We start from the raw sequence: 24,415 nt of genomic DNA, 5'->3' as shown, positions 1-24,415 counted from the left end.
CTTTTCTCTTTTCTCTTTCCCCCCCCCCCTCTTTTCTCTTTCTCACCCCCCCCCTCTTTTCTCTTTCTCTTTTCTCTTTTCCCCCCCCCTCTTTTCTCTTTTCTTCTTTTCTCTTTTCTCTTTTTCTTTCCCCCCCCCCCTCTTTTCTCTTTTCTCTTTCCCCCCCCCCCTCTTTTCTCTTTTCTCTTTCCCCCCCCCCTCTTTTCTCTTTTCTCTTTTCTCTTTTCTCTTTCCCCCCCCAGGATACATTGTAACAAACCAACCAGGCATGCCAGCATATTTCTGTTTGATGTCAGTGAATAGAAAATCCCTCTTAACCTAGATATCTTGAAAATGGTGAGGATTTTTCTTATTTAAGTATATTAGAAAGTTGCATAAGAGCAAAATTAATAACATAATTATACAACCAGTATTGTTCAATAGGCCTGAATTAATTCATATTCCGTTTACTCCACCTAGTGGTCACCTCGTACAGCAGAAATGTATTTCATAGATCTGTGCATAGATAAAAACAGAACGGAGAATCAGATGACATCATAGGATTACATTAAAGGGGGTTTCCGGGACATAAACATTGATGGCCTAGCCTTAGGATAGCCCATCAATGTTAGATTCTCAGATCCCTGCCAATCGCCATAATTAAGGTCCCTTCACTAGAATGGGATTAAGCTGCACTACTAGGCACAGCCACAATGCTTAAGGGGCCGTGACGCTCAAGCTCAGGAGGAGGGAAGGGAGAGGAGGGGAGATGCAGCTGCAACCTCTTACTCATGAGAGGAAGCAGCAGGGGAGAAACATGGGATGAATTACACGTTTAGCACAATAATGGGCATCCGGCATATTTGCCAACGATTCCTGGGAAAAGGAGAGATATCCCAGACCCCCTGAAGGGCAGGCAAATTTTCAGGGCGCTCTTCACTCCTGGGCAGTCTGGTCGGTATTTATTTAGAGGGTCCTGTCTGGGGGTCTGTATTTAAGGGTCTAGTCTGGAATCTGTATTTATTTTACAGGTCTGGTAGGAGGTCTGGGGGTCTATACTTATTTATAAGGCCACTTTTCTTTCTCTTGCAGATATGGCAATGAACTGCTCCATCGTGTATAAGGACCTCGTTTTTGTTTTTTTTTAATCTATTTTTTTTTATACTAATTTGCTGCAATGTGACGGCCGTCAGGACATGTCGCTTTATACGTGACTCTTACGGGTATTCGAGAATTAGAGCACAGCTTTATGAATGATTGCTACCGTGCATCGGATAGACATACATCAGCGCCATCTAGTGGTCAACTGTATATATTTTTCTACTTTCCGTAATATTATCTTTAGCCTGATTGTAAATAATTGTACAGTACGAATGGTTTTACTTAACGTGCCATTAGTGAGTTGTTGTTGTTCTTGTGACTATAAGTGTATCGATAATTTGGATGGTGACTTGAATTCATGTAATATCAGATGATGTAAAAAAATATTTTATTAAATTGTGTTATGGAAACGTTCGATTTGCTCAGTTATGGATTTAGCTGGCAACATTTCGTTGGACGCAAATCCCTGTAAAGTCGAAAAATGACCATGACGCAGTTGCAATGTTCCCCTATTGGTCGCAAGGTCACCCGACATTGTGTTTCTCATGAAGGTTGCATTGTGCACGACCTTTGTAGTTCTAACGTAATAAAAATGTAAACAGAAGTTGATATGTTTTTTAAAATTAAGGTGAACCTCCGCCATCCAGCGGTATGTAAATTTTTGCAAATTTTTGCAATCTTTGTCCCAATCTGAACCAAAAAATGGAGCAACTTCACAAACGTTTTAATTGTAATAAGAAAACAAAAAAAAAAAACCTCCTCCCGTTTTCTGTCTACAGCTCCTTTGCGGACCTCCTGATTGTCTCCATGGATGCAAACTACAAACGCTATGATCCTGCAGTCGTGTGTAACTCTTCCATCCGCCTGCTTTTCTACTGTCTTTAAATTAGAAAGAGGCGGCGGCGCAGGGGGTGGAATAAGACATGACTGCAGTATCAGACTACACAAGGTTTATTTGTAGTCTGTTACCATGGAGACATAGGTCTGCCTAGAAGCTGTAGACATAAAGCGGTAGGGCATTTTTAATTAAGACTATTTGTTGCTACCTTTTTTTCATTTTAGATTCATTGGAGCAATGAAAACAAATGTTGCAAAAGTCTTCATACCCTGTAATAAACATCAGCTTTGTAGTCAGCACATCCTTTTTTTTTTTTTTTTTTTGTATCTTCATTTCCTTTTGTGGTGTTTTTACTTATTTCTCAGTTTCTTTTACTCTGTGCACTGATGTTATTAGATCGTCTGTGGGTCCAGCGGACAACTATAGGATCCACTGACGTGTAAGACAAGTTTTTAAGTGTCTGTGAGATCTTCATTACTGATATAGTGATTTATTGACTGCTGGGCAGATGGGTCAGTTCATTTCATGCCGATACAAAGCGCAAGGGTCCATGCATGCAGCAGAGCCCTGTGTACAGAGCCCTTAGGGCTGTAAATATTTCATGTACCGCCGTAGGGTGCCTCCGCATGGCGCTGTATTACCTAGAGATTCTCCCTTGGAAGCAATGCTACCTCTATTATAACAGCTTGAGGACTAATGGTGACCAGATGGTGATCTACGGGCATTTAGGTACACCAGTAGAAACATTTAAAGGATATGTCCACCTTTTAAACACCATTTTACAGTTTATATATAGAATAAAATAAATCTATATCTAGAAGTCTTGTACTGATCCTGAGTAAAAGCCTGTATTATACTCCAGAGCTGCATTCACAATTCTGCTGGTTATTATTGGAAATAGTCGACAAGCTTGTCGTCAGGCATATCTTACCATGTTTTATTGCAAAAATCTTGATATTGTTGAATTTTGTTGTGACGCGTGCTATTCCATGTGACCCCAGGTTAACATTAGATTGCAGTGATATTATATAACATTGTGATCGAACTCATTCGCAAAGTGTGATCATTTCGATGTGTAATTCTATGTGTAGATCTGGCCTTATCCTAGAGTGTAATTTTATTTACTAAACCGCCCCCAAAGCGCCAAATAGGGGGGCTGAAAAGAAACCACTTCCTGGGTCTGTGGAGTTACATGACTGAGTCAGCTGCTCTTAAAAGGATCATGTGACGTTTTTTAGAGCAGAGCGATCATGCGATCCATGAAATCAGAAGTGCTTTATTTTGAGTTCCCGTTTTGGCACTTTTGGGGAGATTTTTAGCGTTTGTTATACCCACTGGTATACGTTTTTGTTTTTTTAGGGATTCATACTATTTTACTCATTTTAATAGGTCTGTCATAGTGTCAGGCTTCCTTTAAATGTGTAGTTTGCACTGATTTATACAGATTAGGTTAAAAGTCTGATTTTTCTTTTTTTCAGAAACAGCGCCACTCTTATTCATGGCCTGTGTCTAGTATTGCAGCTCATCCTTGATGCAATACCAGACACAGTCTATGGACAACAGTGGCGCCATCTCTGGGGAAACCGCAGACCCTAGATTTCCTGTAGAAATTGTTGTTTACATGGCCTCATGGAGATGTACGCACTGAAATAACACATTCTGTATGTATAACCTCTGAATAAATGATATTGCAGTGTGGCTCCTCAGGGAATACAATTAATATTCACGTAATTTAAATCGGCTCCAATTATTTATTTTTTATATGAATTTATAGATGTATTGATGCAATATTACTGACTGCTTAAAATATTGAAAAATATACATGCAATACCATGTCTGACCTACTGGTGTACTGTTGAGCAACACAGAGTACAAATCTCTATCGTTGATGCTAGGGTATATCGATACTCTACAGCTCCACCTAGAGGTAGAAATATTTAGTTTAGTCAAGATCTAAGCAAATTCTGAGGATTTCCACCATAGCCGGGTATGGGGTAAAACCGGTTACGGTTCCAACTCCTAGATGTTCAAAATGATCGACTACTGGACATTATTTTACTGGAGAAGATGGCAAATACAGTATGTGGCCCCCTCATCTTTGAAATCAATGAAAATTGTAGAGATCTCTCTGGTAAAAGCAGAATTTTTGGACCCCCTTCCATTTTTTTGGACACCAGTGAGGTTCCCAGCTGCTTGACCCCCATTATTACTGACTTTTTGATGAGGCTACTCCCTTATATGAAACTTTTTTTTTATTTTTTATTTTTGTGTATGTTCAGATTCTTGGCGTTTAAAATGAAAATCTAAGAACCCCTGGTTTTAAAAATGTTTTATTTTCTACCTGTTTGATACTGAAATTTAATGTTTTTCTATCATCCCATTCATTCTATACGGGTATGTAAACTTTTACAACCATTGCTCAAATGCATCAAAAATGCAACTTTGCAAATAATCTTGATCTAAAATCTCCTACCATGTATACAGTTCCTCTGCAGACCAATATGTCTCTAGGGTTACAATCCCTGTGCGTAGTCTGATCCTGCAGTTGTGTCTTACTCCACTTCCTAAGCCCCCACTTCTCACTAGTCTACAGACATAGGGCAGGTGGAAAACCATAAAATAGGGCTTGTTTGTAGTTTGTAACCATGGAGACACATAGACTTGCATTGGAGGTTTTTTAGTCAAGACAATTTTCAAAGTTGCAGAAGTATACACACCCATATACAGGGGACAGCAGACAGGTGCACAGCAACAAATTTGCCAATGTGTTTGGAAAGGAATTTAAAGTATTGATTACCGTGTGTTGGGGTTTCTCTGGGTATAGTCCACGTTTTGCACACTCAGCAAATGCTGATAATTTAATTTGTTTGTGTAAATAAAAAATAAATCCGGTTAAACTAATAACGTTTGCCTTTTTGTTTGGTGTCTATACTTATATCAATTATATTTTGTGTTTTTGTTATATGTTGAAGTTACAAAATGTCATAATAATCACAAATCCAAATATTTTTCTAGGGAAACTTTGATCATCTAGGTGGGCCAAGTCGGTTGGCACAATAATGGTATTATACCCAGGCCTGTCACATGATACCCTCTTCCTTTTCCCAAAGCATCACAACCTCTCTGCCCATTCCCCCAAGTATGTCACATAACAACCACTCATTTCATGTCTCATTCCCAGTGGCGGACTAAGTAGACCATTGACCCTGGGCTGTTCCACAAGCTTGGGGCCCCTCTTCTCCACCACCGCCCTGCCACGTTGTGTCTATATTAAACACCACCTTTCTGTGTGAGCATTGACAAATGGGTGTTACGATTCCCCTGGTCGACGGGCTGTGTCCCTACATACTGACAGTCTCCAACCATCGCTGACTGTATCACACTGTGTATCCCACATTCTCCTGACAATGGGAATGGTAACACGCATTTGTCGATTTAGTCCTGGGTACAAAAAGACTTATAGAATACCAGGATTTCCTATAACAGACATGTCAGGAGATCGGACAGATCCTCTATAGATCCAGTGACTCACAAGTGATGTCTTCTCCGATGTGAGTCGTTCTATTTTCTTTTCTCCATCTGACACAGACCGCTATGACGACCTCTCCTGATGATTGCATAGAAATCTTTGCTCCTTTATTCAGTAGCCATTTTCAGGGTCCATAGCAACACAAAAATTCAGAAACACACCCTAAATAGTTTTATACCCCAGACCAAACTACTAAGCAAATTAAGACCCCAGGTCTATACATTAACTCAGACCAATAAATTCAGTCCCCAAGAGGTAACTAAACTTTTAAAAAACATTTGGCGTGTCCTAGTGATATGTCAGAAGTTTTGATCGATGGGGGTCCGATCACTGAGACCCCCACCGATCGCTAAAACAAAGTAGCAGAATTGCTCGCATGAGCACTGTTCCCCTTTAATTTCTAATTGTCTTTCCTCGGCGCGGTCTACGGACTCATGGACTGTCTATAGAGCCCGTACACTGCTTCCTAGTCTATCAGAGGAAAGATGATCAGAAACTAAGCGGCACATCAGTCACCTGATAGCTTCTGCCACTTTGTTTTAGCGATTGGTGGCGTCTCAGTGCTCGAAACCCCACCGATGAGAACATTTGAATATATGACATGTCAATATTTTTTTTTACGTTTAGTTACCCTTTAACCCTTTCACGCCGCAGAATTTATTCAGATTTTCATTTTCGTTTTTTCCTCCCCACCTTCCGAAGGCCATAACGCCTTTATTTTTCCGTCGATATAGTACTATGAGGGCTTGATTTTTGCGGGACGAGTTGTAGTTTTTCGTAGCACCATTGCCATTTTTACGGAATTCACTGTACAATTAAAACAACATGTTAATTCTATTCTATGGGTCAATACGATTACGGCGATACCAAATATGTGTAGTTTTTTCTATATTTTCCTACTTTTACAAGTAAAAACCTAAGTGTAAAAAAGAATTTATTTTGTTTCGCCAAATTCAGAGAGCCGTAACTTTATTTTTCCGTCGATTTAATGGTATAAGGGTTTATTTTTTTTGCGGGATAAGCTGTCGTTTTTAATAATACCATTTTGGGGTACATGCGACGGTTTGATCACTTTTTATTTCATTTTTTGTGGGAGATTAGGTGACCAAAAAAATAGACATTCTGGCGTTTACAATTATTTTTTTTTTACGGCGTTCACCGTGCGGGTTAAATAATGATATATTGTAATAGCTTAGACTTTTACGGACGCGGCAATACCAATTATGTTTATTTATTTAATTTTTTACTATGCTCTAGGGGGAAAATGGGAAAAGGGGGGTATTTTTGAACTTTTAATTTTTTTTATTTTTTACACAAAAAAAAAACAACTTTATTTAACTCATCTTTACATTTTTTTATTAGTCCCCCTAGGGGACTAATGTATTGCAGTATATCGTGATTCTGACCGTCTCCTATGAAGCCCTGCCGGAGCCTGAGCTTCATAGGAGTACCAAGATGGCGGACCTGGGGGACTTCGTCAGGCCCCCAGGCAGCTGTGCGTACCAACGGCTCCCCCCAATCTCGCCGCGGGGGGGCCGTTGAGACGTTACAGGGGGTCGGCCCCTGTTTTTAGTAATTTAAATGCCGCGATCTCCATTGAACGCGGCATTTAACCCCTTCCCGACATCCGCCGTATATATACGGCGCACGCCGGGTGGGGGAATATGGAGCGGGCTCACGGGCTGAGTCCGCTCCATAGAGCCAGTGTGTCGGCTGTGTGTTACAGCCGACACTTCCGGGTTACGAGCGGGATCGCGCTTTAGCGCGATCCCGCTTGTTTAACCCGTTAAATGCTGCGTTCAATAGAGATCGCGGCATTTAAATTACTAAAAACAGGGGGGCGACCTCCTGTAACGTCTCAACGGCCCCCCCGCGGCGAGATCGGGGGGAGCCGTTGGTACGCACGGCTGCCTGGGGGTCTGACGAAGTCCCCCAGGTCCGCCATCTTGGTACTGTCAGAATCACGATATACTGCAATACATTAGTATTGCAGTATATCGTGCAAGCGATCTAACGATCGCTGGTTGAAGTCCCCTAGGGGGACTAATAAAAAAAGTAAAAATGAGCTAAATAAAGTTTGTTTTTTTGTGTAAAAAAAAAATAAAATATTAAAAGTTCAAAAAACCCCCCTTTTGCCTTTTTCCCCCTAGAGCATAGGAAAAAATTAAATAAATAAACATAATTGGTATCGCCGCGTCCGTAAAAGTCTGAACTATTACAATATATCATTATTTAACCCGCACGGTGAACGCCGTAAAAAAAAAAATTGTAAACGCCAGAATCTCTCTTTTTTGGTCACCTAATCTCCCACAAAAAATGAAATAAAAAGTGATCAAACCGTCACATTTACACCAAAATGGTATTATTAAAAACGACAGCTTATCCCGCAAAAAATAAGCCCTTATACCACTTAATCGACGGAAAAATAAAGACGTTACCGCTCTCGGAATTTGGCGAAACAAAATACATTTTCTTTTTTACACTTAGGTTTTTACTTGTAAAAGTAGTAATATATAGAAAAACCTACACATATTTGGTATCGGCGTAATCGTATTGACCCATAGAATAAAATGAATATGTTGTTTTAATTGTACAGTGAATTCTGTAAAAATGGCGTGCAAAAAACCATGGCGGAATCGCTGTTTTTTTTTCATTTTCTACCCCACAAATATTTTTTTTCCCCGTTTCCTAGTACATTATACGGCAAAATAAATGGTGCTACGAAAAACTACAACTTGTCCCGCAAAAATCAAGCCCTCATAGTACTATATCGACGGAAAAATAAAGGCGTTATGGCTTCTGGAATGTGGGGAGGAAAAAACGAAAATGAAAATCTGAAAAAGGGCTGTGGCGGGAAGGGGTTAACGGGTTAAACAAGCGGGATCGCGCTAAAGCGCGCTCGGAACCCGGAAGTGTCGGCTGTAACACACAGCAGACACACTCACTCTATGAAGCCGGCTCCATATTCCCCCACCCGGCGTGCAGTCAGACACCCTTCCCCTTGCAGTAAAATAACTCCTGAGGGCTATATGGGGGGATTATACTGCATGAGGGGGGCAGTGTGTGTGTCTGCTGAGTGCTTTATGGGAGTATCTGAGCATCTGACTCATGGCCCTGGGGGGGGGGGGGGGGGAGAAGAGTTATCTCCCCATAGAGTATAATAATAACTACTGAGGGCTCTATGGGGGTGGGGGGGGGGTTATACTACATAGAGTATAATAACTACTGAGGGCTCTATGGGGGGGTTATACTGCAAGGGGGGGGGGGGTTCTGAGCATCTGACTAACTGACTGACTGCAGAGGGCTCTAGGGGTGGAAAATAAATTCACACACACAAATTTAGAAACAAAACACTCTGTATACAATTCACTCTAACACCACACACAATATATGAACACTAAATGCACACACTTTCACTATATAGACTTACATTATACACACTATAAACTCTATACACAGCACACACTATATAGACTTACATTATACACCCACACTTTATTTACACACACACTACAATATATACACACATGTTATTTGCAATATACACACACTTACACTATATAGTATTACATTTAACACACTATAAACTATATACATACAGCACACACCATATAGACTTACATTATACACACACCACACGCACTATAGACTTACACTATAAACACTATACACACAGCACACACTATATAGACTTTCATTATGTTTGCTATATACACACACACACCACACTTACCAGAGCCTCTTCCTCTGCGGTGCTTGTATACAGCCTCCAGGACCTTGATCATGTGACTGTGATGTCATTACAGGTCCTTCACCTCCTAGTTGCAGTCTTGCCATTATCAAGCAGCTGCTGAAGGCGTAGAAAGACAGGACAGTGCACAGCAGCACAGAGGAGCAGACTGTCAGGGAGAGAGACTCCAGCACCTGCCCATCACTCTCTCTGACAGTCTGCTTTCTACAGCTGATGTGCTGTGCCGCCTGTTCCCTGGCCGAAAGTGACTCCGCCTGCACATGACCCCCCCCCCCTTCGTCAGCAGATGGGATCGATAACCGTGAGAATGTGGCAGGCGAACCGCCCATATGAGGATCCGCCACCGCTCGTTCCCCTTCTCAGAGGCAGCATGTCACACTGCTACTGGAAAAGGCTTGGGGATATTGGTGGACAGTACATTCGCCTTTAGCAACCAGTGTCCGGCAGCTGCTTCCAAGACAAAGAAAAGTCATAGGATGCATCAAAATAGGCCTAGATGCTTATGACAAGAACATAGTTTTGTCTCCATACAAATCGCTTGTGAGACGACATATGGAATATTGTGTACAATTTTTAGCACCTGTGGATAAGAAGGACATGGATGAACTAGAATGGGTGCAAAGAATGGCGACCAAGGTAATTAAGGGAACGGGTGGATTGCAGTACCAGGAAAGGTTATCAAATTTGGGGCTATTCAATTTAGAAAACTGACGGCTTAGGGTCGATCTAATTACAATGTACAAATATATAACTGGACAGTACAGAAATCTTTCTAATGATCTTTTTATACCTAGACCAGTAACCAGGACAAGGGGACATCTTCTACGTCTAGAGGAAAAAAGGGTTTCACCACCATCACAGATGGGGATTCTTTACTGTAAGAGCAGTGAGACTATAGAATTCTCTACTGTATGAGCAGTGAGGCTATTGAACTCTCTGCCACAAGAGGTTGTGATGGTTGATTCTTCAAACACGTTCAGGTAGGCCCTTTGATGCCTTTCTTGAAAAGTATAATATTACAGGATATGAGTACAAGATTCTGGAGGTGGGACGTTGATCCAGGGAATTATTCTGATTTCCATATTGAGAGTCGGGGAGATTTTTTCTTTCCCCCTAATGAGGCAATTGGCATCAACCTCATGGCGGTATTTGTCATCCTCTCGATTAACACGGTAGGATTATAGGTTGGACTTGATAGACCTGTGTCTTTTTTCAACCTGATCAACTATGTAACACTCCTCTTCTCCTGTTCTCAAAACCAATGTATCGTGACGTGTCTGATCCCCCCCCCCCCCCCCCCTTTGTCTCAGAGTAGTCTCAAGCTTATCTACCCTGGCTGGATTAAGGTTGGTGAAGGCCCCTGAGCAAAAAATGTTATTGGGCACCCATCCCACCTCTGGGACCCAGACCCTACCTAACGACTTATCGCAGCCACATATAGGAGAAGTGGCCATGCATGTGTGTGGCCCTCTCACCTGAAGTCTATGGGAGTTATAAAGACAAGAGGGCCAGCAACTTATTAAGACTTCTAAAGTGAGAGCTAAATGCGTCTACATCTCTTTACCTCCTCATGGTTGGATAGGATATCTTAATGGCCAACAGGGAAGATGGGTGGTGGAGGACCCAGGGCATGTGTCCTTCCTTTAATGTGGCTCTGGCGAGGACAGTCTCTTCCCACAAAATCTAGCCATAGACTAAGGCGCCTCTCCTATGTCGACGCAGATGTAGTGTGATGCACTGGCTCATTTGGCTTCAGGGGAATTTTTCCGGGCACACTTTTTACTCCACATTTTATATATTCCTCTTTCGGCCACAGATGCCCACAACTACTGAGGCCCAAATATTCATGTCTTGGTTGGTGAGATTCTGGGAGAAAATACTTGAGAGGCCCTAGTTTAGTTTAGACAAACAGTTGTACCCATGCAGAAAGAAAGAAATAATATATAAAAAATAATATGTACATGCATCAATAGCAAATTTTTTAGTTGGTTAAAGAACAGGTTGGGCTGACGTCTAATCACACCATGTAAAACTCTCTAGTGAAATTGTTCGAAAAAACCTGTATGAGGGTATGTTCACACGCTTAACAAAAAACATCTGAAAATACGGAACTGTCTTCAGGGGAAAACAACTCCCGATTTTCAGCTGTTTTTAAAACAAGCGTTTTTTTGCGGCGCTTTTTATGGCCGTTTTTGGAGCTGTTTTTCTATTGAGTCAATGAAAAATTGCTCCAAAAACGTCTCAAGAAGTGACATGCACTTCTTTTTATGGGGCGTCTTTTTACGCACCGTATTTTTAAAATGAAGCGGAACAGAACGCCATATTTCCCATTGAAATCAATAGGCAGATGTTTGTAGGCATTCTGCTTCCGATAAAAAATGGCTGAAAATAGCCCGTGTGAACATACACTCACACTTAGGGTATGTTCACACGGCCTATTTTCGGCCATTTTTCTGGCCGTAAACGCCCGAAAAACGGCTGAAAAATCAGAAGCAGAACGCATCCAAACATCTGCCCATTGAGAAAGCTGACGGCGAAACGCGCGTCGGGGGCGTTTAGTGTGGAGATACTTCTTGTGTGACGTACCATGCAATCTACGGGTTGGTACAGTTCTCTTAGACTTTAACTCAGGCTTTTCCTTATGCTTTTTATGCAATCTTAGCTGATTATTTATTGTTATACCTGTGCACATTTTTATGTGCCTTTGGTCAGGTGTATAATATATTCATGACTTCCCTTTCATAAATATTGCCTGTGATATATCTCTTTGTTTGGATGTTGATGTCTGTACCTTACCACATCACATGATGTTTACATTTTATTAGCATGTTATTTGGATATGTCCTTGTTGTATCTCCACACTATCCTTTTATTGCTTGTATCATTGATTTTATTTTTTGATGGCCAATATGCTGTTATGTGTATTTCAATAAAGTCTTTTTTATATTTTCATGGTACACATTTTGTGCTGTGTGTCATTTATCTGGTTGTGGATATATTATATGTCCTCACATCTCGTCATAGGTATTAAGAATTAGAAAAGGTTGGAGCTTGGCCGCAAGCGCATGGATTAAGATGTGTTTCTACTCCTGGGCCTGAAATCTGCTCACAGCAGCATTTAACAATAAACCGGATCTCTCTGCAGTGGCCAACATGGAGAAACCTAGAAACAAGCCGCCTTCTGCTTGTCTCACAAAATGTTTCCACTCCCAAGGTCCCAACATGGCGGTAGGCCAGGAACTCAGACTTACAGGGATATATCGGCACTGCAGCAAGCAGCTCACTCATCTTCCCCGATTTCCGCATCATTGTCCGAAATCCCAGTAGGCCAGACTGCTCTACTACATGCTAGCCCTACAGACTTCCCCGAACAAGCTAGCTTTGAAGAGGCTTCGTTATTGGTAAGTACATACACTCGTCTTTACGCCGCGCATGCTGCCATTGCTGAACCTGTGGACCTTCAACACGTCGTCCCGTTTCCTTACTCAATACAGACCATTATATGCCCAATTTGGCCTCTCGACTTGCCAATTTTTTGCAAACATTGATGCATAAGTATCAGGTCGGGTTTGTCCAAGGCAGATACTCAGAGGATGGCACACGACGATGATTTACTCTTATTAGCTAAGTGGAGTGCCGGCGAATGTCTTCTCTGCTTATCTCCCTGGATCCGGAGAACTCGTTTGGCCAAGTCCAATGGGGGTATTTATCTGTTACAGTGCTCAAATTCAGTTTTTCAGGTACAGCGCATAAAATTATTATGACTTTGTACTCTATCCCATGTGCATCAGTATTGGCATCTGGGTATTTGTCTAAACCAGTCAACACAACAAACTGTACCCGCCAGGTATGTCCCCTATCTCCCCTTGAATTTGCCCTGGTTGTGGAGCCCCTTGCAGAGTTTATTTGCACCTCCAATTCAGTCAAATGTATTAAAGAGGACCAGTCACGTCCTCTATCATGTACCACAAGCTGGATAGCTTACCAGCCGCTTCAGCGTTGAGTGGTTTTCTTTTCCTGCTTGCTGTCCACGTTCCCCTGCAATCAGCCCTGTTAATGTCAGTGCCCCGTAAGAGTAGACTGTCTAGTGGGCAGTAACCAGTGATCAGTGTTTATGATGAGATTGACACTGAGTGCTCGGGACCGCCCACTTGACACTCTACTCTTATAGGCCACCGAAACTAACGGAACTGATTGCAGTGGAACGCGGGCAGTCAGCAGTGTCTGGTAAGCTATCCAGCTTGTTGTAGTCTTTTGAATAATGGAACTACAGAACATAAAATTGGTATTTTACAGATGATGTGACACTTGCGTTTTCAGTTCCCCAGTCTTCCCTCCTTGAGGTATTGTCCATATTGGATATTTTTAGTTTACTTTCTTCGTTACATTGACTTTATGATAAGTCCCATTTATTCGATACTTAGATGTTAGATCACACACTGTGTATCTTCTTCTCTAAAAGTGACATTGTCCATCGCTTGGGCCCAAGACAACATTCCCTATCTGGGTATTAAATTGACTTTTCCCTCTTCACTTCTCTATTCGGCCAATTATCCCCATTTTTTGAACATCATTGAAAAAGATTATAAACATGAGATTTCCTGGATTTATCATATTGCTTCCAGGTAAAATGTTAATAATGCCAAAAAGGTTGTATCGGTTCAGCTTCTATCCCTGTTTATGTACAATTATGGCTTTTAAGACTTAGAAGACCATTCCCTTCTTTAGATTTTCTCACCAATAAGAACGGTTTTAACTCTTGGAATTATATTCTGGTGACTAAGGACGTGATACCCAGGGGCGTAACTAGGAAAGACTGTGCCTAATAGCAAACTTTTACCTCCTCCCCTCGGTGCCACACACAGCCCCCCTTGTAGATAGTGCTCCCTGTAGATTCTGCCATACAGCCCCCCCTGTAGATTGTTCCATAAAGCCCCACCTGAAGTGTTATACAGCCCCCCTGTAGATAGTGTCACACCCCCTTGAGGATAGTGCAACCCTTGCCCACTGTACATAGTGCCCCCTCCCCCTTGTAGATAGTGCCATAGAGCTGCCCCTGTAGATAGGGCCCACACCCTCCTTGTAGATAGCGCCCCACACTTCTCTCTTGAAGATAGTACCATATAGCCCTCCTCCTGTAGATTGCGCCCCCAAATAAAACAAAAAATATATATACTTCCCTAGACCCCGTTCCCGCGAGTAACGGGGCTTCTCCAAAGCGTCCTCAACGTCGACAGGATCCTTGCGTAGGCCGGCATGATCCAGTGATCATCACGCCAGCCTGCGCAGGGATCCAGTCCTGATAATGCCATAGTGTTCAATAGTGTCTACAGGATGTAGATACTATTGTACCGGGCATGGGGGAGCAGTGCCGGTGGATGGTGCGGACCCCCTCATGCCGCGGGCTGCGTAGCACCCACTATGGCTGCTACAGCGGTAGTTACGCTACTGCTGATACCTATATCTGAGGTATCGAACATTATCCCAGAAATTGATTTTTCTGACTGGGTTAAAGAGGACCTGTCGTCTCTCAGGACACATCTGTTTTAGTAAATACTTGTAATACCCATGAAATAACAATTCTGGGTGTTGTTCCTCTGTTATTCCTCTTCGAAATTTATGAATACATTGACAACTGGGTGTTACCAGTTGGGGGTGTGTCCCTACGCAGACTGACAATGTCCAATCAGTGCTGACAGAGTGAGACTGTAGGGACACGCCTCTTTGACAAGAAAAATAGTACCACCCAGTTGTCAATTTATTCATAAATTTCGAAGAGGAATAACAGAGGAACGGCACAATGCAGAATTCTAGGAAAATATGTTTAGGAATTGTTATTTTATCGAGAATACAAGTGTAAACCAAGCAGACATGAAAGTAGAGGTGGCAGGTCCTCTTTAAGGCAGCCATGCACTCCATTTCTGATATATGAAGCTCGTTATTTGATGTATTTTTAGGATATTAGATGACGTTATCAAATATCACAAAACAAATTTTTTAAATATCTGAGATTGAGACATTTTCTGACCCAACTTCCTAAGTGTATGCCTTCTCCTAAAATCCCCTCTTGAGACGGCCTCCATGAAGGTACGCAAGGTCACTAAAGGGGCGTCCCCTATATACACCATATTGGGACCAAATTACATACCACCAAACCCTTCTGGTTTGAACATCGGGAGAGAGATTTAGGCATCTCTATAGGTGACCGTACTTGGGACAGCACCTTTAAGTTAGCGACGTCACTTTCTACGTGTGTCACTCATTTAGAAGTGAGTAGGAAAGTACCGTATCACTGGCACCGGACTCCACAATGACTGGCATTAATTTACCCGTCAGTGTATCATTTGTGCTGGCGGTGTTTGACAGGAGGTGCGTTTATTTACTTTGTAAGTCAATGGGGTCCGTCAGGGACCGCTGGTAATCGAAACACAAATTTTAAAGTGCCTATTGCCTAACATAGTTTGTTCTTAAGAATTAGACAAGGCTCATGCACGCTGGGAATTTTTTTATTGCACAATACATTTATACATACAAACGTACAGCAGGTATTTTTGTTTTTTTATATGGTTTAACCCCTTCGTGCACCAGGACGTCCCGGTAGATCCTGGCGTAAGGGGAGAAGTATGTGGGGCGCTCACGTGCTGAGCACCCTCTATACACAGCTGACACTCGGGACTAACGGCCAGGAAGAGCAAAGTTTCTAGGCCGTTTAACCCCTCAAATGCTGCGGTCAATCGCAACAGCAGCATTTGAGGCGTTAAAAAGAGGGGGGTGGAACCCTCCGACAGTTCGTCGCCACCCCAATGCGATCTGGGGCGCTGATGGTTGTTATGGCAGCCCAGGGGCCTAGTGAAGGCCTCCAAGGCTGTCTTCACTCTGCCTGAAGCTTGTAAAAATTTAAATATACTGCAATAAAATAGTCCCTAGGGGGACTAATAGAATACGTAAAAAAAAAAAGTAAAATAAAGTTTAGTAGTGAAAAATGCCCAAATCACAGTTTTTGGGTAAACTCAGCTCTAAAAATGTTTTCAATATAAAAGAGATCAAAAAGTTGTATGTACCAAAAAATGGTATCAATAAAAACTACAGGTCGTCTTGCAAAAAATAAGCCATCACACCGCTCAATCCACGGAAAAATAAAAAAGTTCTGGAACAAAATAAAAAAATTTTAACAAAGTTTTTTTTTTTTAAAGTAGTAAAATATAGAAAAAACTATATAACTTTGGTATCACCGTAATTGTATTGAGCTGCAGAATAAAGTTAAGTTGCCATTTTTACCGCACGGTAAAAGCCGTAAAAACAAAACCCCAAAAACAATGGAGGAATCACAGTTTTTTCCAATTTCAGCCTCGCAAACAATTTCTTTTCAGTTTCCCAGTACATTATATGGTACTTTAAATTCTACCCTCACACCGCTCTATTGACAGAAAAATAAAAGAGTTATGGCTCTTGGAATGCGGGGAATGAAATACGAAAATCAAAAAATGTCCGTGTCCTTAAGGGGTTAGAAAAGTTGACCCACATTTTTATCCCATTGGAGATGTGGGCCAATGGATTGGTTGCAAAACAACTAGTATCCATATTAAAGGGGATTGCTCTGCTTGGGACTCCACTTCTTTAGGCCGGGGTGGAGAACCTCTGTACAGAGCAGCCTTCACTTTTGAGGACTTCATCATGTATTGTATGGGCTCCAATGACATCCATGGGCACCATAAAATGCTTCATTTCCCCCATGAAATGTGGATGAGCTAGCAGTTTCCCTCAGTAATGACAGCTGATCTCTGGGGGGTTTCCATCAACTGAACCCCGGCGATCACCTCTCCTTCAGGGAGCTGCTTCAAAAAAGTTAATTGTCATAGATGGACTACCCCTTTAAGTTTAAAAATACAGCAGTAATCTAAGGCCTGTGTCTATAGGTGGCCCTGGGGGAAGAACACCTGCTTAAGGGAAAATTTACATATGAGTGAACTGACAGTGTGTTCTCATATGTAAATTGTGTAATATGTTAATTAGGTGCTCATAGCGGTGTGGGGGTGTGAGGAGGATACCCAGGGAGGGACCAAAGGAAGGCTGCACCACAATGTTCTCCCTTATTTTGTAAAACCAGACAAACATTTTAAAGCCGTATATGTCCGAAATTAAAATAAAGGGTCTGATTGTTTTTTTATAAACAGCGCCACTCCTGGCTTTGTCTGGTATTACAGAATTCAATAGAATGTGGATGAGCTGCCATACAAGACACAGCCCCTAGTCAGGAGAGGTGCTGTTTTTAGAAAAAAAAGCAGACACTTTGATGTAATCTGAGAGGCCCCTTTAAGGTGTGGCCTAACAGATGGGTGGAGTCTAAGGCGCCAGCCAGTTGTAAATCCGGCACTGAGGACAGAGCTGTGTTCAGCGATTACTGGAATAAAAAATAAACCCTTCCTGTTTCTGTTGATGTCACAAACTCCCTCCCTGACTGTTTATACCCCATGCTTTACACTGCAGCTCTTCTTGTTCCAATTGGCTTCTGTATATAAGCTCAATCACTGCCCCAAAATCTTTCACAAAGAGAGTCAATGAGCGGAGTAATGATTGCCCTTACAATGAGGACAAGACAATTACAATATCCCAAAAAAAACAACTGCTAGCAGAATATTTCCAGGCAAACGTAATAAATATACCAAGGTAAATGGGCCGCCAGAAGAGGGGACGATGGAGCGTGTCACTAATGCTAATGCTGCTTCTGAGATTATATACATTATTTTCAATAGAAATGGAATAACCACTAGCTTGGAAATTTGGCTAATCTTTGTTGGGCCGCACGGAGACGTTTGATCTGCTCCTTTAAGTTGTGCCGCTCTCTCGCCAGGTCTTCCTTTTCCATTAGTAACGGATTGAGGCTTTCTTTGTCCTGAAGCAGTAGCAGCATTTGGGCCTGCAGATTGTCAGCAAATTCATGGAGGACGTAGTGTAGAATGATCAGAGGGATCTGGTTAGACAAACGGGCGGTTGTGTTCTAGGGCAAAAAGGAAACATAGAAAGCCGAATGTTAATGTGGGAGCAAAGCTACTCATATCATATGTATTTAATATACACTGGGACACAGAAGAATTAAGAAGTGATGTCATCAATACAATTAGAAGAATCCTGATCTCACGCCCATACAATATAGCTTACATTTGTACTGTACTAAAATCACCCATGTCACATGACCTATTCTAAAATTGCATCATAATGGAAAGGAAAATTAAGAATGGAGGTTTGACATAGTCCAGGTAATAATGCTCCTGTCCACTCAGATACGGGGCAGTATTACAGTAGTTATATTCTTGTTGTTCATAGGGGGCAGTATTACAGTAGTTATATTCTTGTATATAGGGGCAGTATTATAGTAGTTATATTCTTGTATATAGGAGCAGTATTATAGTAGTTATATTCTTGTATATAGGAGACAGTATTATAGTAGTTATATTCTTGTACATAGGGGCAGTATTATAGTAGTTATATTCTTGTATATAGGGGGCAGTATTATAGTAGTTATATTCTTGTATATAAGGAGCAGTATTATAGTAATTATATTCTTGTATATAGGGGCAGTATTACAGTAGTTATATTCTTGTCTATAGGAGGCAGTATTATAGTAGTTATATTCTTGTATATAGGGGCAGTATTATAGTAGTTATATTCTTGTATATAGGAGCAGTATTATAGTAGTTATATTCTTGTATATAGGAGACAGTATTATAGTAGTTATATTCTTGTACATAGGGGCAGTATTATAGTAGTTATATTCTTGTATATAGGGGGCAGTATTATAGTAGTTATATTCTTGTATATAAGGAGCAGTATTATAGTAATTATATTCTTGTATATAGGGGGCAGTATTATAGTAGTTATATTCTTGTATATAGGAGCAGTATTATAGGAGTTATATTCTTGTATATAGGGGGCAGTATTATAGTAGTTATATTCTTGTATATAGGAGCAGTATTATAGTAGTTATATTCTTGTATATAGGGGGCAGTATTATAGTAGTTATATTCTTGTATATAGGGGCAGTATTATAGTAGTTATATTCTTGTATATGGGGGCAGTATTATAGTAGTTATATTCTTGTATATAGGGGCAGTATTATAGTAGTTATATTCTTGTATATAGGAGCAGTATTATAGTAGTTATATTCTTGTATATAGGGGCAGTATTATAGTAGTTATATTCTTGTATATAAGGAGCAGTATTATAGTAATTATATTCTTGTATATAGGGGGCAGTATTATAGTAGTTATAGTCTTGTATATAGGAGCAGTATTATAGTAGTTATATTCTTGTATATAGAGCAGTATTATAGTAGTTATATTCTTGTATATAGGAGCAGTATTATAGTAGTTATATTCTTGTATATAGGGGCAGTATTATAGTAGTTATATTCTTGTATATAGGGGGCAGTATTATAGTAGTTATATTCTTATATATAGGAGCAGTATTATAGTAGTTATATTCTTGTATATAGGGGGCAGTATTATAGTAGTTATATTCTTGTATATAGGGGGCAGTATTATAGTAGTTATATTCTTGTATATAGGGGGCAGTATTATAGTAGTTATATTCTTGTATATAGGGAGCAGTATTATAGTAGTTATATTCTTGTATATAGGAGCAGTATTATAGTAGTTATATTCTTGTATATAGGAGGCAGTATAATAGTAGTTTTCTTGTATATAGGGGCAGAATTATAGTAGTTATATTCTTGTCTATAGGAGGCAGTATTATAGTAGTTATATTCTTGTATATAGGGGGCAGTATTATAGTAGTTATATTCTTGTAGATAAGGAGCAGTATTATAGTAATTATATTCTTGTATATACGGGGCAGTATTATAGTAGTTATATTCTTGTATATAGGAGCAGTATTATAGTAGTTATATTCTTGTATATAGCGGGCAGCATTATAATAGTTATATTCTTGTATGTAGAAGCAGTATTATAGTAGTTATATTCTTGTATATAGGGGGCAGTATTATAGTAGTTATATTCTTGTATATAGGGGGCAGTATTATAGTAGTTATATTCTTGTATATAGGGAGCAGTATTATAGTAGTTATATTCTTGTATATAGGAGCAGTATTATAGTAGTTATATTCTTGTATATAGGAGGCAGTATTATAGTAGTTATATTCTTGTATATAGGGGCAGTATTATAGTAGTTATATTCTTGTCTGTAGGAGGCAGTATTATAGTAGTTATATTCTTGTATATAGGGGGCAGTATTATAGTAGTTATATTCTTATATATAGGAGCAGTATTATAGTAGTTATATTCCTGTATATAGGAGCAGTATTATAGTAGTTATATTCTTGTATATAGGGGGCAGTATTATAGTAGTTATATTCTTGTATATAGGGGGCAGTATTATAGTAGTTATATTCTTGTATATAGGGAGCAGTATTATAGTAGTTATATTCTTGTATATAGGGGCAGTATTATAGTAGTTATATTCTTGTATATAGGGGGCAGTATTATAGTAGTTATATTCTTATATATAGGAGCAGTATTATAGTAGTTATATTCTGTATATAGGGGGCAGTATTATAGTAGTTATATTCTTGTATATAGGGGGCAGTATTATAGTAGTGATATTCTTGTATATAGGGGGCAGTATTATAGTAGTTATATTCTTGTATATAGGGAGCAGTATTATAGTAGTTATATTCTTGTATATAGGAGCAGTATTATAGTAGTTATATTCTTGTATATAGGAGGCAGTATAATAGTAGTTTTCTTGTATATAGGGGCAGAATTATAGTAGTTATATTCTTGTCTATAGGAGGCAGTATTATAGTAGTTATATTCTTGTATATAGGGGGCAGTATTATAGTAGTTATATTCTTGTAGATAAGGAGCAGTATTATAGTAATTATATTCTTGTATATACGGGGCAGTATTCTAGTAGTTATATTCTTGTATATAGGAGCAGTATTATAGTAGTTATATTCTTGTATATAGCGGGCAGCATTATAATAGTTATATTCTTGTATATAGAAGCAGTATTATAGTAGTTATATTCTTGTATATAGGGGACAGTATTATAGTAGTTATATTCATGTATATAGGGGACAGTATTAGAGTAGTTATATTCTTGTATATAGGGGGCAGTATTATAGTAGTTATATTCTTGTATATAGGAGCAGTATTATAGTAGTTATATTCTTGTATATAGGAGGCAGTATTATAGTAGTTATATTCTTGTATATAGGGGCAGTATTATAGTAGTTATATTCTTGTCTGTAGGAGGCAGTATTATAGTAGTTATATTCTTGTATATAGGGGGCAGTATTATAGTAGTTATATTCTTATATATAGGAGCAGTATTATAGTAGTTATATTCTTGTATATAGGAGCAGTATTATAGTAGTTATATTCTTGTATATAGGGGGCAGTATTATAGTAGTTATATTCTTGTATATAGGGAGCAGTATTATAGTAGTTATATTCTTGTATATAGGAGCAGTATTATAGTAGTTATATTCTTGTATATAGGGGGCAGTATTATAGTAGTTATATTCTTGTATATAGGAGCAGTATTATAGTAGTTATATTCTTGTATATAGGAGGCAGTATTATAGTAGTTTTCTTGTATATAGGGGCAGAATTATAGTAGTTATATTCTTGTCTATAGGAGGCAGTATTATAGTAGTTATATTCTTGTATATAGGGGGCAGTATTATAGTAGTTATATTCTTGTATATAAGGAGCAGTATTATAGTAATTATATTCTTGTATATAGGGGGCAGTATTATAGTAGTTATATTCTTGTATATAGGAGCAGTATTATAGTAGTTATATTCTTGTATATAGCGGGCAGCATTATAATAGTTATATTCTTGTATATAGGGGCAGTATTATAGTAGTTATATTCTTGTACATAGGGGCAGTATTATAGTAGTTATATTCTTCTATATAGGGGGCAGTATTATAGTAATTATATTCTTGTATATAGGAGCAGTGTTATAGTAGTTATATTCTTGTATATAGGAGCAGTATTATAGTAGATATATTCTTGTATATAGGGGGCAGTATTATAGTAGTTATATTCTTGTATATAGGGGGCAGTATTATAGTAGTTATAGTCTTGTATATAGGGGGCAGTATTATAGTAGTTATATTCTTGTATATAGGAGGAGTATTATAGTAGTTATATTCTTGTACATAGGGGCAGTATTATAGTAGTTATATTCTTCTATATAGGGGCAGTATTATAGTAATTATATTCTTGTATATAGGAGCAGTGTTATAGTAGTTATATTCTTGTATATAGGAGCAGTATTATAGTAGATATATTCTTGTATACAGGAGGCAGTATCAGGGAAGTTATATTTTTGTACATAGGGGGCAGTATTATAATAGATTTAGGCTTCTACTTAGTAGGCAGTAATCAAGTAAATAGCTTTAGTAGTATTAAGATATTAGCCCTAGTTTATACAACAGTGGTTGAATTGAACCTTTTTCACACTGAGAATTTGCTGTTCACTACTATTTTTTCATCTCATCCCACTGTTGCAGCTCTTATAGACTGCATTACAGGGGGCAGCAGTGAGCAGTAGAACTGGGCTCTTTTCCATAACACAGTACAATTATTTTTTTGTTTTGATTGTTTTTTTCTTCAATGTGCAGTAAATCTATATCTGAGCACATTATATAAGGCTAACCTTGAAATATGCCTGAATGTGTTGGGACATCTCCTCAACAGACAGTTGTATCTGTGTTTGTGATTGTTGATATTGTTTTATAGTTGTGAAAGTAGAGGTTGCCTCCTCCCGGATGTCCTTGGCAGTATTATTGTAAAGGATCTGCCAGGCACAGATTCGGGGTTAACTCCCTTAATTAATCAGTCAGCACCTGAATCTACATCCCTGAGACTGACTCCAGCTTCCACCACTCAGGCTGGCAGGCTTAGGAGTGGGAGAGCCTATCGCAGCCTGGCCAGACTCAGCTAGCTCCCGCCCTCTGTCTATTTATACCTGCATTTCCTGTTCCTCCTTGCTTGTTATTCTTTTTCGTGTGGTTTCCTGGCCCAGCTACAGCTCCTTCTATTTTGTTCCTGCTCCATACAGACCCTGGCTTACTGACTACTCTTCTGCTCTTCGTTTGGTACCTCGCACACTCCTGGCTTGACTCGGCTCGTTCACCACTCTGGTTGCTCACGGTGTTGCCGTGGGCAACTGCCCCTTTCCCTTTCTTGTATTCCCTTGTATGTTTGTCGTGTTTGTCGTGCACTTACTGAGTGCAGGGACCGCCGCCCAGTTGTACCCCGTCGCCTAGAGCGGGTCGTTGCAAGTAGGCAGGGACAGAGTGGCGGGTAGATTAGGGCCACTTGTCCGTTTCCCTACCCCCCGGTCATTACATAATAACAAGCCCATACCTAGTCTACCCTGGTCCCTGACACCCCTATGGACCCCCGTGAGACCCTGGCTCAGCAAATGCAGGGTCTCTCCCTACAGGTCCAGGCCCTGGCTCAGAGGGTCAACCAGCCTGATGCTACCTTGGTAGTTCCCCTCACCGCACCTCTTGAACCCCACCTCAAGTTGCCCGACCGGTTCTCAGGGGACCGGAGGGCTTTTCTCTCCTTTCGGGAGAGTTGTAGGCTTTACTTTCGTTTAAAGCCTCATTCCTCAGGTTCTGAGAGCCAGCGGGTGGGTATAATTATGTCCCGGCTCCAGGAAGGGCCCCAAGAGTGGGCCTTCTCCTTGGCTCCTGACGCCCCTGAACTTTCCTCCGTTGATTGTTTCTTTTCTGCTCTCGGACTTATTTATGACGAGACTGACAGGACTGCCTTTGCCGAGAGTCAGCTGGTGACCTTACGTCAGGGTAAGAGACCTGTTGAGGAGTATTGCTCTGACTTTAGGAAGTGGTGCGTAGCTTCTCGGTGGAATGACCCTGCCTTAAGGTGCCAGTTTAGGTTGGGTCTGTCGAATGCCCTGAAAGACCTGCTAGTTAGCTATCCCTCTTCTGACTCCCTAGACCAGGCTATGGCTTTAGCGGTACGACTTGACCGACGTCTCAGGGAACGACAACATGAACGTTTATGTGTTTTCTCCTCCGACTCCCCCATGATGCCTCCCGAAGTTCCGTTGCTTCGTTCCTCCCCGAAAGACTCAGAGATACCTATGCAGCTCGGGGCCTCCGTGTCCCCCCAACAACGTAGAGAATTCCGCAGGAAGAATGGTCTCTGCTTCTAC

General features: G+C 40.3%; 2 protein-coding genes across 2 annotated transcripts in view; one reads left to right on the top strand and one right to left on the bottom strand.

Moving 5' to 3' along the window:
- Positions 1 to 4,822, top strand: part of TMPRSS2 (transmembrane serine protease 2) — a 53,515-nt gene extending 48,693 nt beyond the window's left edge. The window contains exon 14 of the mRNA XM_075854628.1: positions 1,072 to 4,822. Within this exon, the coding sequence (XP_075710743.1) occupies positions 1,072 to 1,083 (12 nt within the window). The 3' untranslated portion in view covers positions 1,084 to 4,822. The remainder of the gene's footprint in view (positions 1 to 1,071) is intronic.
- A 12,325-nt stretch (positions 4,823 to 17,147) lies between these two features.
- The window catches only part of LOC142741913 (interferon-induced GTP-binding protein Mx2-like), a 50,141-nt gene continuing 42,873 nt past the window's right edge, over positions 17,148 to 24,415 (bottom strand). The window contains 1 exon segment of the mRNA XM_075851235.1: positions 17,148 to 18,196. Coding sequence (XP_075707350.1) covers positions 17,966 to 18,196 — 231 coding nt within the window. The 3' untranslated portion in view covers positions 17,148 to 17,965.

Source organism: Rhinoderma darwinii, chromosome 2, assembly GCF_050947455.1.
Source record: "Rhinoderma darwinii isolate aRhiDar2 chromosome 2, aRhiDar2.hap1, whole genome shotgun sequence".
Lineage (NCBI taxonomy): Eukaryota > Metazoa > Chordata > Amphibia > Anura > Rhinodermatidae > Rhinoderma > Rhinoderma darwinii.
This window is presented reverse-complemented; position numbering and strand designations above follow the sequence as displayed.